Consider the following 17,317-nt stretch of genomic DNA (forward strand, 5'->3'; position numbering starts at 1 on the left):
TTAAGTTATTTCTGTGTTGTGTTAATTATAATATCTTTCTCCCTCTTTGTGCCTTTCAGCCCTGATGACATTGGAAGCTGCTGGTACATCCTGCTGTCTGGCTCCGTCTTCATTAAGGAGTCCATGTTCCTGCCCAGAAGCAGGTAGGACCATCGTCGCCTCGAGTGCAGTTTTAAAGGTTGAGGGTTTTGTCCCCAACAGTTAAAAGTCACGTTCCTGCTCACAGCAGCGTTAGAGCCAAGACCCAAATGTTAAATAGCTGCCATTTCACAAGTGTCTCCATTACGCCAGCCATCGCTGTGGGCCTCTTGAACACAATGATCCTTTCATCCATTAAGCTTGCGTAACACACCTACGGACACTCGGAGCGGGAGGCCGTCACGTTGGGCCGCGGAGCCGATCGGTCCCGGCCCGTGCAGCGGGGGTCGGCGCCGCTCGATCTCCGCATTCACGCGGATGTGGGAGGCTTTTCATAAGAAAGGCCGCGCACCAATAAGCTGCTCCTCCTAAAAACAACCTTTAGAGTTTGGCCAAGGTGAAAATGTCTGTGAGCAGCCAGAGGGGGATTCTCAGGTGTTGGCAGGTAAATGTCAAAGCTCGGACATCATGACTGGGAAGGAGAGGGCTCAGAATGTTTGCTGAGCATATGTTGCAGGGATCCACTCTCAGCACGGGACCGACGGAGGAAGGAATGTTTGCTTTACGTTAGTGTGGTTCCGCATCTAGTTATCGCAGCTCTGAATCCGTTTTTTGTTGATAGTAATTCTATTAAGACCAGTGAAATACTGGTGGTAAATGTTGTATAATCTGCTCCTATAGCTGAGCTAAAATAACACACGCACTCATTCAATTCTTGAGTGACTCAAAGGGGAAGTTGGAGCCTCCTGACTGTGGTGGAATGACTGCACTCCCAGCAGCGGTTCACGATAAAGGCTCCGTGACCAGTAAAAAGTCATGACCCCGTCTAACTGGAAGCCATATGACGTCACGAGGGCCTTCACAAGCATGAGTTTGCACACGATCGACAGGTGTGACTATCAAATCCTGGTTATGTTTTGGGGACTTTTTGCTTTTTTTTTTTTTTTTTTTTTTTACACATCACCTACTTCATGAAAAGTGTAAAGGATGAACACTTGAATCAGAGGGGAAATTAATTGTGACATGAGGTGGGACTTCCTGAACCTTTTAAAACATGTGGAAGTATCGGGTTTCAGACAGGCCCTGCTCAGAAATGGCTCCTCACATCTCTACTGGCAGCGAGGTTGAGAACCCGATCCGACTCCCCCGCTCTCTCCCCGCCGCCGCTCCCGCCTCGCTTGTAGCTGTAGTGAGATGAGATCAGGGCCCAGATGGATGACTCCGTGATCCAACGAAGAAGCTGGAGCTCTGCGCCAGAGGTCAGCGTGAAACCCGAGGCGGCGCATAAGTAAATCTACAATAAATGAGCCACACGTTTGAATCAGGACTTTGTTATGGCCTTGATGATGGTGACGTCAGAGGCGGCGTATATGCTAATAGGAGCTGACTGACCAATGTGGGGCATTTAGTTATTTAATAGCAGGAAGTTATATTAGTAATATGTAGTTATTTCTTAAAAAAACAGCAAATTTATCCAAATATTGACGCTGTAGAAAATACATGGTTAATTTCTTTTGGCTAAAAAGGACGAGTGGAGTTCGTGGAGCCTCTATTTGAAATATTATATAACACCCTCATTGAAATATTTCTAGCAACAGTTTTAATTCCTCTTGTGGAGCTGTGAACTTCCACCCTCGTGTGCACTTGATTTACCCTGAACCGGTTTCACTTCCCCCGTGTATTATTATTGCTGGCCTCTGTCACTTGACTGTCAGGGCTCATCATTCGCTGGTGGGTTTTGGGGCTGACCAGCTCCGGTTCAGGCTAGCAGAGGTTCAGCCTCATCACGTTTGTTCACAGCTGAGAAAAAGGCTGATGGACACGAAGGAAGGTTTCATATTCTAGTTACATTACATTCAAGCTGCTGCTTGTGCTGCTCATGGATTCCAACAAACTCACAGTCAGTTAGTTTGGTATCTGGACGTGCAGGCGGTTTGTTAAAAACACAACTGGCTGACGTCCATGAGCCATGTGTCAGCAACTTATTTAAACACTTCTGGTTGGTGACCGTGATTTAAACCTCTGTTGCTACCAGTGCAATGAATCTGTTTTAAGTGGTAGTAAAGCCGTCAGAAAATGACTAGCTCTGCTGTACAAATGAATAATTAAAGGAGACAAACAAGGGACGAATCGATCAAATCAGGGCCGACTAGTTGGCCTTTAACGTGAAGCAGCTCAGCGAACAAATACGAAGAGGAAGTCCACACATTTTTAGCAGACAGCTTCATTGACAGACGTGGTTTTATTCTGTCTGTGGATGCGATTGTTCAACTCAGTTTAATGTTCTCAAAAAGTTTAGTTTTGTTTGGAGATTCAGCCTCCATGACAGAATTCGCCACTTGCCAGAACTTTATGGAAATCCTGCAACAAATGATTTTCAGAGGAATTGTCCTACGAATCGATCGTTTTACTTCAGGTGAAGTATTTCATATTATGTACTGGTACTGGTATTTCAGTACCACTACCAAACTGAGTGTGTACTTCACTTTTCCCGCGAGGCCTTTGTTCAGAGCCACGTTTTTGGAGCCCATTTACCCTAAAAAGGAACAAAATATTTCCTATCCGTGCGAGGTTGATATCATCTTCACTGTTGAGAAGCTTGTGTGTCATAAAGTCACACAATGATTAAAAGGGAGTAGAGTGTTGACAATAAGATCCAGAGGTGGACCGTTATATTAAAGCCTAAGATGTAAAACAATCAATCTGGGCTTATTGTTGTCTACAGTGTGAGGAGCTCATGACAGAAGCCACACCTGCCCACCCCTTCAACACACACACACACACACACACACACACACACACACACACACACACACACACACACACACACACACACACCCTCCACCCTCTTGTAACTCTGTAGCAGGAAGTGAGTAGTACGCTGGAATGCAGGCTGCAGTCGATGCACCACACTAGAGGGAGAGGGAGAGAGGGCACAGTCATCGGACAGAGGCTGATTCACACACACGTCCGGACCGACACACTCCCGCTCTCCTACACCCATCTGAGACGGGAGCGCCGGAGGGCGATGTGCCGCAGTCACCGGGTTCGGCACACGCTCGCGGGACTCGCTCTGCGCTAACGGAGGCGGACGGATCGGACCAGGTGGCGCTGTCACTCTGGGAGCAGTTGTCGGGGTGAGTGTTCGGTCCGTTGACGCTCGGCTGGGAACCCGGGATTTTTGGTTGTAATTTAAAACGGGACTCGCCTCCAAACTGGGAGCCGGGAGCCGCAAAACCCTCTGAGAGTGGAATGTGAAGCATGGCTTTGATGTTGCTGCGCTGCCGCTACGACGGGCGCGCGCTCCTCGGCGTCTGGGGCTCAGACTTGACTTTTGGCAACTTTGAAACCAAAACAAAGATGGAGCCTCCCGCTGTGGGCAGAATGTGTAGAAAGGGATGATTGACAGACGCTCTCCCGGTAACATGTGGAGCAGCTGGCCCAGTCACTCCCCTCTGAAACGGTCTGTTCTTTCCCTTCGCGTTGGAATCGCTGCCACGCTTTATTTCGGGAACCAAAGTCACGAGTCCTTGTCCTCTTCCATTTAAGAGGTGCCACCGCTCGGCGTGTGCGTGCGGAGCAGCGAGCTGCTCCTCGGAGGAATCCTGTTTACGCCAGCGAGGTGAAATGTGGCTGTCAGCTGCAGCTCCCCTCCGTCCCTGCAGCCGCGGCCACATTTCCGTCCCCCGGCTCCTCTGACCTCCCGTCCGTCCTCCATGCGCCGCCTCTGGGCTCTTGCATAACTGGGGGGTTTAATGTTTGTCCTCCTTCGGCTCAGCAGGGTGAGGAGCCACACCCCCGGCCTCCGCCTGCTCGGGTCAGTCACAGCAGACTGGATCCAGGCTCTGGTGGTGGTGGACAGTGAGGGGCTGCTGATGCGTGCAGCATTCCACACGCCGGACTTATTGTGTAACGGCCGGGGCACGAGAGATCCGCCAGGTTAAATTTGAAAATGAGGTATTTACTGCCCGTAAAGCCGTCTCTCTGGCTGGAGACCAAGCGGCAGACCATGCATATGCATTAGTGGGCACTTTGAATTGAATTAACCTGCACACAGGTTGGTGCTGTGACCAGACGTGTGCAGGAACAGTCTGAGGAACAAGTGTTTGTCTTTTTGGTGCAGAGCCACCGACTGTTCATTTACCCAAGAACTGCTCTGTCATCTGTCCTTCACCACCTTCCTGATTTTTCTAATCCTCTTACCTTGTTCTTGCCTCTCGCTCGCTGCATTTCTTAAAGAAAACACAAAGTCACCACTGACTTGTGGACCCGACTGTGCTGAATCATTTGCCGGCTGTGGCTTGTGCTCTCGCCACAGCGTCATTAGTGGAGTTAATAAACTGACATATTTGCACGGATCCAACTTTGCAGCAGGTCTCAAACCCCAGTCTGACCTTTATCCACAGGAGAGAGTGAAGGTTTATTCAACTTCATATTTATTGACCGTGTCACTCATTCAGCTCGGTGGCTCGTCGGGTGCTTGTATATTTGTTCAGAGTCAGGTCACAGAACAGTGAAGTATTAAATCTCTGAACAAGACACTTTTGTATGATTTTAAAAAACCAAATAAATCCTTCCACCCCCTCACTCTCCACTTCTATAATCTCCACTTTAATATTTTTTGTTGCCCATGGCTTTTTGCTGCTGCAAACGGAGGCTTGGATTACTGGTGCCAGGAATGTAATGGAGCAACACGACTGAACTCGTCACCGGCGTTTGCCTCCGCTCGTCCAACTTGTTTTGTGGCGCCTCATGGGTGGAATCACGACTCCCTCTTCCACAGCGGAGGCGGCCAAGGGAGGCTCAGCAGGATCAGAGCAGGTAGCGGCTCCCGCGTCTGCACAACCAGATCAAAAGCATTTACTTCTCTGAAGCTCCCGCCCAGCAGACAAATCATCTTTGCTGGAAATAAGTTGCAAAAGAATTACATCTGTCTTCCTGGGAGTACGTGAGTCAAAGCGGCAAGAGAGCTCCGCGGTGCAGCGCTCTTTGTCCCTGCGGTGGAATTTGGCTTTGTGAACGTCAGGGAAACGGGCAGGAGTTAAAAAGCATTAAACTGGAGCTCAGGCAAAGCAAACAGCAGCCATCAGCATTAACCCCTTCACTGCTGCTAATCACTGGTCTAGCTGTCACCCAGCCCCTCCATCACGCTCCTTTATTCCAGGCTCAGCAGCAGTTATCCGGCAAAGGGTTGTTAACAAGGCAGAGGAAAGTTGACAAATTAGTCAAGCAAAATTGTGGCTCTGGCAGAGAAACAACGGAACAGCTGACAAAAGAGGAAAGGAACACAAAACATGTCTGGGAGACGCGGGAAGGAAAAGCAAAGGCAGCTAAATCAACTCCCAGTATTTGCAGCCCGAGCATTTGGCCGGTGTTCATCACGCACCCTGTCCTGTCCGCGCTGAGGGGCAGCGTGCAGCCACAGGCCCAGGACCCGCAGGCGTTTGGGCCGCGCCGGGCCCCAGGTCTGCACCTGTCGGCGTGAGTGATGGAAGCTGCCACCTCCACAGCCTCGGCCCGGGCTTCACGTGCGAGAGGTACCAGGAGCTCACCCCATAGGCCGAGGATGAATGAATGAAAAATGAATGAATGAATGATTGCATGAATGAATGATTGCATGAATGAAGATGACTGCAGCTCCGCTCATCACAACTCATGAAATGTCTTTGACCCAGTAAAAGAGTCCTAAGCTTTAAATGTGGCCTGATGTGTAACACAAGTCCGAGAGACAGCGCTTCTGTTCTGTTGGACTCACGTTTGTCTCGTCATCAGCACAGACCTGCACGATTTGAGTCACGTTCTCAAATGAATGACCTTAAACATAGCGCAGAGGAAAGTCCTCGTCTCTTTGAGCTCGAACGCTGGACAATGGCAGCATTCAGCCAAACCCACATTCTGGAGCTCATAATTTCCAGGTCTCAGCGGCGTCACGGCCCCGGCTGCTTTTATTAATCCCTGTTGCTTACGTGCTGCGACGTCACCGTGAACCTTTCCACGGGGGGTCTGATGGAAGGAGGAACTGCTCAAAGCTGCGCTTTCACAGTCCGTACAGGATCCCTAAAAACGGCTCCGGAGCCGCTGGAGCTGTGGGGTTTCAGAGCTGTGTTTAAAGGTGCTTTCAGGTGACTGTGATTGACTGTTTTCCATTTGTCTCTGTTGTCTCCAGCTTTGGGAAGCGGTCGGCGGGCAGCCTGCGGCGCGGATGCGAGTGCATCGTCCTGGAACCTTCAGAGATGATTGTGGTGAGTCCTCCCAACTTCTACAAACCAAGGCCCAGTTTTACAGAAAATCAAACTGTGGAAGTAGAAAGAAATCGTCAACATCTAGAGTGAAACGCAGACGTAGCAGAGCAGTAAAATCATCTGTTCATCAACCATGAAGATGACTGAACACGCAGCTCTCCAAGGCAGCAATTTACTAAAAACAAATGACTGATTGCTGATTGGTTCCCTTGGATCAGCGTATCAGGAAGGAGCCACTCAAATGAATCGAGCAGTGATTTGCACTTATCCTCCTGGAGGAAAACCAGAGCCAGGAGGATCATAGTATCGCCCCACTGGTCGTTGACCAGTTGCTGTTACAGATGGTTGAGCTTTGGAGGTATTTGGACCAATTTTTAACTGCAGCAGGCGAGACGGCGCATGCTGTCAACGCAGCAAAGTGCAAATCCTCCGACTGGCAGGTCCGTCCGAGCATCTGATTCTGTTCGGCCTCTGAGCAACACTCACCTCCCATTCGAAGATGTTAAAATCAGCCACTTTTACAAATGGAGACCTGCAACGTGAGCCCACATATGAAACAATGACCGCTGGATCTGCTGCAGCCACAGCTTTGTCATCTGCCCTCTCTCTGGCTCTAGTTGCTGTGTGACTGCGCTGTGTGACTGCGCTGTGTGTGTGTGGGGGGGGGGTGTTTACTGAGCTACCAGTGTATTACAAAGTAAATACCACCCTCTGCTCAGTGCAGGCACTTTGTGGCCTCACCCCCTTTTTGCTGTTCGAGGTGCCAGATACATCCTGCAATTACGGCGCCGCCGGAGTAGAGATGCAGCTTCGCAGGTCTGTGTCCGCGCGGCGGCGAGACGGGGAAAACAAGGCAGTGGAGCACGTGTACTGTACAAACACGCACGCACGCGGATGCTGCTCGGAGATGAGCAATTAGACACACAGTCACACTCCACGGCCCCACTCGCTCACGGCTCTGCTGCCGTTGTCATGGCAGCCGTTGGTACAGCAGAACGGAAGGGGACTTTTTGTTTTTTTTTTTGCCGGCGCAGTCCCGGAGGCTGAACGCCGAGACGTGAAACCGCAGTGAAAGTAGCAAGTGAGGCGCGAGGGAGCGGGTCCAAGAATAACGAGGAGGAGTGAACGCTCGCGCGTGTTGCTCCATCGCGAAGCGAAGCTGCGGAGCGGTTCAACCGCGAATACCTCAGACAACTGAGTATGAGCTCCCTGGATGAAGTGCTCTTCTGTTCCAGTTTCCATTTGGATGTTTCCCGCTCCGACCAGTTTATTATTGAGGGCAACATGGAGTTGTAGTTTCTTTGTGTTTAACACAGAAAGTTGAGTGTGTCTGTTTCTGTCATCTCATGCATTGGGCTCCGTCTCTGTGTGTCAATCAGCCTATTCCCCATTGCTCCTCTGTCTCCATCACTTCGCTTCTGTCCAAACTCCTCATGGAGCCACTGTTTCGCTCTCTGTCTGTGTGTTTTTCGTGTTGTGAGCGTCCTTTGACGTAGGTGTGCATCGTGCAGCCCACACACACCTCTATTTTTGTGCGACGGCAGGGACGAGAGGAGGATGTGGAGGAATCACAGATGGAGTAAAGGAGGGTGGGGTTTTAAAGATACGCGTGTTTTATTTTATTTTTTCCGTGTGGGGGGGTGAGCGGGGGAGGCGTGTGAATGAAGACGACGGCAGTCACTCCCCCCTCTTTCTCCCTCCCTGTCATTTCTAGGTGGACTATATGGATGAAAATGAGGAGTACTTTCAGCGGCAAGCCTCGCACAGACAGTCCCGTCGGCGCTTTCGCAAGATCAACCAGAAAGGCGAGAGGCAGACGATCATCGACACCGTGGACCCGTACCCCACGGGGAAGCCGCCCGTAGCCCGGGGATACCACACGGTGAGTGGGCCCCCGCGCCGCCGCTCGGTGCTCACCCGCCGCGGTGCACCATCGCTGTGTTTGCTCTGTGTTGGTGTGTGTGTGTGTGTGTGTGTGTGTGTGTGTGTGAGCGCCCGCTTCACAAGCTGTTGTGTAGCCCTGTTTGAGTTGTGCTGTGTCCTCTCTCCTCCTGCTCGGCCTTTCGGCGACCCTGGGTGCTGCAGGTCGCGGTGTCATGGAACAGGGTGCACTTCCTCCAAGTCCACCTTCTGCTGTTCAGCTGCTTTCAGTGTCTGCTGGCTTCGATGTGTCGCTCTGTGCATTTTTATTGCTTGATGAACTTGGTTTTGCTCTATCTGCCTCTGTGAAAATGTCTCTTCTTGCATTTTATTGTTGGAAGTGCTCAAAATAAATGTCAGCGGATTGAAAAACCTACTCAACTTTCTTACTGAAAAATAGCTGCATGGAATTAGGGGCAACATTTCTGAAATGTCTGGCACATCTGATGATCAATGCAGAGAGGAGGAGGTAGTTTCATTTAGAAGTAGGTTCATTAAAGGGGCGTTTACATGTCAGATTACAGGGTTCAGTCAGTGTGGGACAGAACAGAGAAAGACAGTCTGGACAGTGTTCTACGACTCGGATGGTGTCTTCCTTCATGAGTCTTGCAGCTGTTATGTTCTGATAAAGTCTCATTTAGGCTGTGAACAGTGGAGCTGGTGTTGATAGACGATTTCCAAAAGCCGTGCCAATTATTCATGTTTTGCACGGTCGAAAAAAAATCCCCTAATTAAAAATAAATCGTGTTTCAGCATGCGCGTGGCCAGAGCCCGAACCTAAAGCCGAACAAAAATTAGCTTTGTGGCTATTATTATTATTATTATTATTATTATTATTATTATTATTATTATTATTATTATTATTATTATTATTATTATTATTATGATGATTCCAAAGCTCAGTCAATGGCACGCAGATGAGTTATTTGTCCCTTGCATTGCGCCAGACGTCACCCTGGTGTGCTTTCTTTCCCTGGGAATAGAGAGCAAAGTATTTTCACACTAATAATGTAAATACCCAGCATGCAGTTGGTGCACAGTTTTTCCTGTTCTGCACAATTTAACTGCATTCCCTTCATTCCTGACGTTCCCTTGGGTGTTCTGTCAGTGCACCCGGTTCTTTTTGCAGCACTTCAAACTACCGCTTTGAAAATGCTGCAGACATCTTCCTCCCGGCTCCGCGAAGCCCCACCCTGCTTCCTAAATTTAGGCTCATTGTGTTTTTGATTCAGAAGCGTGCGCTGAACTTTCTCATGGCCCGTCTCCCGTCACACGCTCAACTCTCCTCGCTCCGGTACCGTCCCTGTGGGAAGGATGGAGCCGTCGCCGTGGCAACCAGCGGTCCCAAATGGGCTCTGCTCGAGTGCAGCTAGGAATACAGGCGGAAAGAGAGCGGACTGCAGTGTGCCGCTGCTGACAGAAGGGTGCTGGGGAGCCGAGCGACACAGGAGCTGAATCTGGAAGATGCTAAGCTGACAGAGCAAGCCAAAGCCCAGCGTTTAAAATGCCAGACAGCGCTCGCATCTGCCTCCCTCCCACCCTGAGGCGTATTTAGGAGGTGAGAAACGCTCCAAGGATAAAAAAAAAAAACACAACTCAGGAGTGAAGGAAGGAAATCTCTCCAGCAGCAAAGGTGTTTATTCAGCTTAGTCATTGCCATGAAGTTACAGATACTGAAACTTGACTGGAGGCTCCTGTTCAATGTGCAACAATCAGTCAGTGATGCTTGTCATTCTGTATAAACACAGAATGATAAAGACACATTGAAAACAACCTTTTTATTGAATCATCGACCTTCACGTGTAGCGCGGCTGTTCTGCGCCCGTAAGGTCGCAGGTTCGATCCCCCGCCGTGGCCGGCGTGTCGCTGAGCAGCTGTGCCAGCTGCTGTCGCGCCCGAGGAGCGGACTGAGCGCGCTCAGTTGTCGGAGGCTGCGCCGGCAAGCGGCGCTTTATTACGGAACATAAATGTGACGCTAACCCGGCAGCGGAGCTCCCACTGGGAGCGCTGGCACAAACAACGCTAACGCTCCCAGTTATTAGCTCGCTGATGTGACGATCGCCTTAAAAGCAGCCAGATCATATTTGTGCTCATGCACGACTTCACATAGGTAAATTTAACCATCACTGTGGTTTAAAGCACTCGGCTGGTTAAGTGTTTGCAGCCGGTGTCTGTGTGATCAGTGTCAGACGTGCTTTTACGTAACACGTGTGTGTATGTATCATAACCGTCGTCTGTGCACGCCTTGTGTTATGTTTCTGACAGCAGCCTGTTTTTGCACCATTGGATGCGGAGTCAGAGCTGGTTTCATGGACTTCGCGGCACCGGTCGCGAGCCGCTTGTGAACGTGTCCCCGCGATTTCGTGGCGCTCACGCAGCAGCGTGCTGCGGCTAAACAGGCCGGCGGTGACAGCGAAAGGCTGCGTTTGCTTCGGCTGCCTGCTGAGGAGGAGGAGGACCATGACCTTTGCAATGTTTCCAAGATGAAGGAAGGCAGTTTGGGCTTTGCTTCTAATGTGCTGCCTGGATTTATCGTCAAAGTCAAAGACCGCGCCGTCTTTTTTTCTTCCTTTGGGTCGTATTAAAAGCTTTTGATTTAAGACATTCCTTCTTTTTTTTTTTTTTTTTTTTTTTTTTTAAAATACTGTCACATTATGAGCCAAGTTCTCTCTCATCCTATCTAAAGGAAGTTGTGCTGCTCTTTTAGATAAAATTAGTCTGGGAAGGGAAGTATAGCTATGTCCTATTTGATTTAAGGTATTAGTATGAAATGCTTGAAAAGAAGCATCTCTGTGGTCTCGTCTTGGATCCCGTTTCCTGGGACAGACGCTTCTTCAGGGCAGCGAAGGAGGACTGTGTCCAGGATTCAGCACGTCCCCGTGTGCTCAGTGGATTAACACTCGGGTGCCTCGTTCAGTGTGGCCAATTATTTCTAGCATCTCTCGCTCTCTCCCTAATGCACACACTTTATTTTTTGAGCTTTTAATATTCTCTCCATGTCCATATTTTGCACCCATCTCGTGCTGCCTCTTCCAATAATATCAGTGTCATTCGTGCCAGTCACTTAAGATCTCGGATTCTGTCAGAATGTTTTCATGGTCGTCAGATTTTTTTATTTGTTCTTTCCTTTATTTCGCCCCTTCGTTCACTCAGCGGCCGGTGGTGTATCCAAGGCTCCAAACAGCTGTTGTATAATTATTCAGGCAGCAGGAGGCAGACGATCAATACTGCCTTCACTGCTTCCCTCCACCCGGGGAGCCTGGTGGTTAGCGAGGCCGTCCTGCAGTCAGAAGGTCACAGGTCTAATCCTCACGCCGGCCAACGTGTCCATCAGCAATCATGCGCACGGTTTGAATGTCCTTGACTGTGACATTGCTCACTCACCTGCTGACAACTTTTAATTGCTTTAAGGTGTCTGAGGAAGTGCACCGCTGTAGATAAGGGGCTGCGTTCCTATGAGAAGTGTTTGTTTGACCTCTGCGTAATGAGGGCTTTTGGGCCTGTGTCAGTGCTTGTGCTTTAACGGAGCTGTTTAGTGGAAGGGTGTGTGCGTGTGTGTGCACGTGTGCGTGCCCGTCCTCAAGTTGAATTGTCATCTTTTAAATTCATAAAGCGATGGAGTGTCAACTGTGTTGTTTTCCTCCGTTTGGTTTTGGACGTCTCGCATCCTCCACCGGAAAGCCGCACGCTTGATAACTTTCATTTCCTCTGCTTCTTTTCATTGCTCTCTCCTTAATCTGGCTCCAAGGGATGCAATAAACCCCAGGTACCGTATCTACTAACTGTGTTGTCTGTTTGTGTTTACTAGAAGTGAGCATATGTGTGTGTCTGTCCCGCTTTTGTGCGTGTTCCAGCTGTTTGTGTTCGTGCTCCTGCCGCTGGTTTTTATCTGCCTCTGTTCCCCTCGTGTTGTATCCGCACCCACTGGCCGACTTCCTTAATAAATGGCTTCCATTTACCGGCGTGGAGGCTGATAAAGAGGAAGACGCCGGCGCCGCGCTTCCAATTCTGTGACCACAAGCACCAACAGCGAACACGAGCCGAATTATTCCGCAACTATGATAGAAAAGCTCCGTCGTCTGCTGCCATAAACGTAGTGAAACCCTGTGTTTGATGCGAGAGTGAATCATTCACGCTTGAGAATGGGCCTCATCCTGACAGAGAGATGATAAACATCGCTCTGTTCCAGCTCATGGGGCTGTAAACTCATGTCTATTGAGCTGATTGAGGTGCACAGTATCTGAAAGACGAAGACTCTCTGCTGATGTGATAGAAGATAGTGTTGTCTGTCTTAAGGCGCTGTGGATTATCATCATCACAGTGTGGGTGTGGTTCTGTGTGTTGAGATGATCTACACCTCCTCAGTGTTTAATTAAGTCGGGTCTGTGTGAAGAGTTGCTACTTTGATGCTACGCTGATGCCGTGTCTCTGCTTCCTCACTGTCCGGGCACAAATGGACAGCGAGGAGGAGGTGGAGATCAGGTGTGGAGCGGCGAGACCCGCGGAGAAACGCGGGAGCCGAGAGAACAAACCTGCCAGTCTCAGTCGAGGAAAAGCCGAGCTCCTATTTTTAGAGCTGTCCTTTTGTGACAACCTGCTCCGCTTCAGCTGTGCGCCGACACAAAAGCCCCGTTCTGAATAGACATTGTGTAGGAGCGGCAGCGGCACAGGCACAAACGGCTCATTGTACGCTGCTCTTCCTGCTTCCTCGCCTCCTGCATTCCTTCATCTCTGGCTGTTTGGGTTCGTCGCTCTTCGGGAGAGATTCTCGGCGCTGCAGCTAAGAGTTGTTTTCATCACGCGTTCGGCTGTTGATCGCTCGGCGGCGGAATGAGAAAACCGCCAAATGTTCTGATTCCAGTGGCTATATGTGACTTCTAAAAGCAGCGTTTCTATATTTTCCACGCGCCATAAGAGGCAATAACTGCACAATTTGAGCTGCGCTTGACGGCTTCTGGAACCCAGGATCCCATGCGTTTGCCAATTTTAGCACAAAGACCAAAAGCAAAACGTGTGTTTGTAGTTATTTATAGGAAAACATCAGAGTTCACGCCTTGACGGAAATGGAACAGATATTTTTGGGGCCAGTCCACAGCTGACGTTACAGCTGATGTGTCTTGTGCCAGCGAGTCATTCACAACCAGATGTAGTTCATTTCTCAGCCCGTGTTGCAGAACATGCTTATTGACATTTGATGTGCTTTTCATGTCACTTTTGACATTCAGAGACCTTTGTGATGGTTGAGTATTTTCCAAAGGGTTGACAGATGGTATTTATGTCGATGCTAATGAGCCTCTGCCGTGACAACAACAAAGCACTGCTTTTGTTTTGTGTCACTTAGATTTGATCAGAATCTCTCTTAGCAGAATCATTTGATCTCTTCACAGTGAAGAAGGGGACAGCCCGCAGATACTTGAAATATTAATACCAGTGTCTGGGCAAAAGGGTTAAAGCATGTTCAGTCCATGTGATTTACGCTGTGTGCCTTTTATTTTAATGAGAGAAGGGTCATTTTGCACAGAACTAAAAGCTAATGGCGTTTTTGTGTATGTGGAGCAAAGTCATGAGTTAGAGTTAAAGTGCTTCTTGGTATTTCCTGGTTGAAGTTGGTTTTACGATTAAATATTTTCTTTTCTTTTCTCACCAAACTGTTGTTGAAGTGGACAAATGAAAACGACAACACTACAGCAGCTTCCACTTCCTCTGCTTTTACTTTCCAGTTAAGGATTTCCAGTCGCTAACTTTCCACAGTTAATCTCTAACCTGATCCGGAAACTTTGAGTTAATGATCCACTTTACATTCACTGGGGACATTCTTGCTTTGACATTTTCTAAACTCTGATTCCATCATTTTTGTTGATGTGTTTTGCTCCTGCGCATTTTACATGTGTAATTTTTTTCAAAGCTGTCCGTGTTCGTGGCAAATTATTCTCAGAGCAGCGTGCGACTGACAGCACCTTGATGAATGAAATAATCCTCTGGGCGGCTGCGAAAACGCCGCCTCGGCGTTAGATCATCTTTCTCGGCCTAACTATGCTATTTAGAGCCGCTGCGACGGCGCGGACGTGGAGGATTAATGCGCGGAGCTGGCAGTCGGCAGCTCTTGTTTTCTCTACGCGCGGCCTCCTGTCGACTCGTAAACAGACTCCGTGAGCAAGGTTAGACACGGATCAATAAACGGCCCATGTCGGGTTAGATCCCCGGCGCGTGTCCTTGAGGCCCAGTGAAGCTCCGCTCTCCACATACTTCTTTAACTTCGTCATAACATCGGCCTCATGTGGAAAAAGCCTGATGTTTTCGAGCCAATCCCACAGAACTGCTGTCTGAGCGCTGGGCTGAAATTAAAGTGTTATAGTTGGAGAGGAATCAAAGCTTTCCTCCGGCCACTATTTCACCCCACGTCTGCTCTCTCTCTGTCAAGCGCCTGCAGATAAGACACAAGGCGGGGAATTCTGGATGAGGTGAAGCGAATCTCAGCCCTGCAGTTGCCTTTTGCTTTTCATACGTTCGACAGGATGTGCAACTAAGAAAATGATCGAGATGCTTTATTGGGCTGAGGAATTCATTGCTCGCTCTCTGATCGGGCTCCCGTGCTGCAAACCACTGACTTAAAGGTGGTGGGGTTGCGTTTGAAGGTGCTGCCGTGTAATCATCACTTTCTGTTATCACCGTCGACACGCTCCGACTCTGCCGTGTGTTTGTGTGCCGCTAAGTCATTCGGCGGCGTAATGAGGATTTTATTGCTCCAATGCTACGCATCAGCAGGCGAGACCCGTGACATGACCTACCCACTGAACAGGGAACCGCTGCACCCCGGGTGGAGGCTGTGTACACACGGCAGATGAGACAGACCCCCCCCCCATGCATTTAGCACTCGCTTCAATTGAGCCCGAGTGCATTAATGTTATTCTCAAGTGGCATTTTTCACGTCCCTGTCGCTCTCGTCTAAGATCGATGCTCCCCCGCCTCGTTGCCTTTTACATTTAGCTCGTGATTAGTCAGTAAAATGATTTTGGATGAGGAGGGGGAGGCCAGGGGCCGTGTTATTCCCCAGACGCGTCCCCGTTGCCACGGTGATGTAATGATGCTCCAGTGACCCCCACCCCCGGCAGCGATTGTTGGGAGATGCTAATGAGCGAGCCGCTCGGCACAGCACCTGAGCTTTTTTGTTGTTTTGGTACATTACATCATGGCTCGGGGCGGTAGCGGTGATGTCATACTGGGTCTCCAGTTTCCCTCCCCCCATCAACACCATCACCGCCTCCCACTCATCTCCCCCGTTGCTGTGACTGGAGCAGCTCCAAAAACCAGTAGCATCCCGCTCTCTAGGAATTGTCTAAGGCAGAGCCCTTCATAGACCACAACAAAAGCTCACATCATCAGCCTCTTAAATGATTTACTGGATCAGCTGTTGTCGTTTTTATATATTTGATCATTGGTCCTTCTTTGTAAATTTATTGCGCAATTTAGAATTGAGTATGAAGCTTCCATTTTTCCTCAGCATAAGACTAAAGTGAGGACTCTGTGATTTCTCTGCTCGCTGAGGTTTATTATTTGGCACTTTAATGCCGTTGCGTTGCACTAAAGGAACTGTCTGTTGTTATCTTCCAAAACATCAAAATGACAAGGAAATAACTGGGATGGAACAAGATAAGAGAAAATGAGTCGCACTCATTTAAGAATGCAAGAAAAGTGTATGACAACAAAATGACAAGTAACAAATGACAAGTAAATGTTTTTTTTCCTCAGGTTCTGTCAGTGATGTGGTTCTGCAGAATCAGATTTGACAGCTGTACATGGTGATATATAATGTTTCTGTGGTATATTGTGATCATGGTTGTAGATATTGGTGACTACTGTTTGTCCTAGTTGAATTTTACACCCCCTTCGCCTTCTCTTCTATCTCTCGGGGCTCCTACAGCTTATATATATATATATATCTACAGTAGCTGGTGTGATGCTGAGCCCCCAGAGCTCACACATATATACACATTTCTCTCCCTGTCACAAGCACAAAGGCCCCGTGTTTGTGCCACTGTTTATTTCCTCCTCTCGCGCCGTCGCGGCGGCTCAATGTAGCACAGCTGAGTGAAGGTGAAGTGCCACTTCCTCCGTCTCCGTCTCATCCGCGCACCAGCTCGCGCCTCCATTTCGCCGTGTCTCGCTGCTGCCGTCGCCACAGCAACCGCAGGGCCTGGAGGGTGCGTGTGGGGGGGCTCCTTGTGCTCGCCCGTTGCCATAGCTATTCCAGCTGAGCGACGGCGACAGAGTGACATCATTGCTGCCAGTCTCCATGTTTGTCTGCTCCGGCGCGATGGAGACGGTTCCCTCTATCCTGCAGCTCCATCTCTCATTTTTAATCACTGTTGAATTTGTTCTCTCAATCTTTCCCACTTTCCCGTCTTTCTCAAGTCTCCCTAGAAGTGTTGCTATCTCCGTTTCTGTCTCCTCGCCCAGGAAATAGCATCCCTTCATGCCGTTACTATGCCAACCGGCTCCGGCAGCGGTCTTGTGCTGAAGTGAGCGTGATAATGGCTTTACTCCTCTCCAATTCTCTTATGTTTATCTTTTCCCCTGTTTTTTAAAATTAAAATAATTTTTAATTTTAATTTCCTCTCAACGTCATCTTTCATTTTCACCCCTCTCCTCTTCCTGCTCTGGGATTGTAGTTCCAGGGGCGCATCTCCTGACCCCCACCCCGTACAAACACACGCACGCGCTCCCTCCACAAACCCCCCACCGCCGCCGCCACCCCGTTTCCCCTCCTCCACTCCTGACACACATCGCCTCCGCTCCCGGTGCAAACAACCCGCTGGGTTTAACGTACAGCACCTCGGCGGAGGCTGCAGGCGTCTCGGTCGGCAAATAATCTAATGGTGCATAAAGGCACTTGTGCGTACGTGTGTTTTCGGCGTGTGCGGCTTTACCCTTCGTGGAGGGAGGGAGGGAGGGAGGAGAGGCGGAGGGAGCAAACGTGAGTGAAAGTGTTGTCAGCCATTTTTTCATCTTTTTTCCTT

The 17,317-nt window shown here is 49.4% G+C and overlaps 1 protein-coding gene across 8 annotated transcripts in view; it reads left to right on the plus strand.

Annotated features, from left to right (window-relative positions):
- rapgef2b (Rap guanine nucleotide exchange factor 2b) overlaps positions 1–17,317 on the plus strand; it is a 64,894-nt gene that overhangs the window by 25,120 nt on the left and 22,457 nt on the right. For 7 of the 8 annotated variants that reach the window (XM_029164422.3, XM_055512299.1, XM_029164427.3 and 4 more), the window contains exons 4-7: positions 60–143; positions 6,305–6,380; positions 8,095–8,262; positions 12,049–12,066. In XM_029164422.3, the coding sequence (XP_029020255.1) occupies positions 60–143; positions 6,305–6,380; positions 8,095–8,262; positions 12,049–12,066 (346 nt within the window). The remainder of the gene's footprint in view (positions 1–59; positions 144–6,304; positions 6,381–8,094; positions 8,263–12,048; positions 12,067–17,317) is intronic. The other variant, XM_055512300.1, reaches the window with a different exon arrangement.

The sequence above is a fragment of the Betta splendens genome, chromosome 10, assembly GCF_900634795.4.
Source record: "Betta splendens chromosome 10, fBetSpl5.4, whole genome shotgun sequence".
In the NCBI taxonomy this organism is placed as follows: Eukaryota; Metazoa; Chordata; class Actinopteri; order Anabantiformes; family Osphronemidae; genus Betta; species Betta splendens.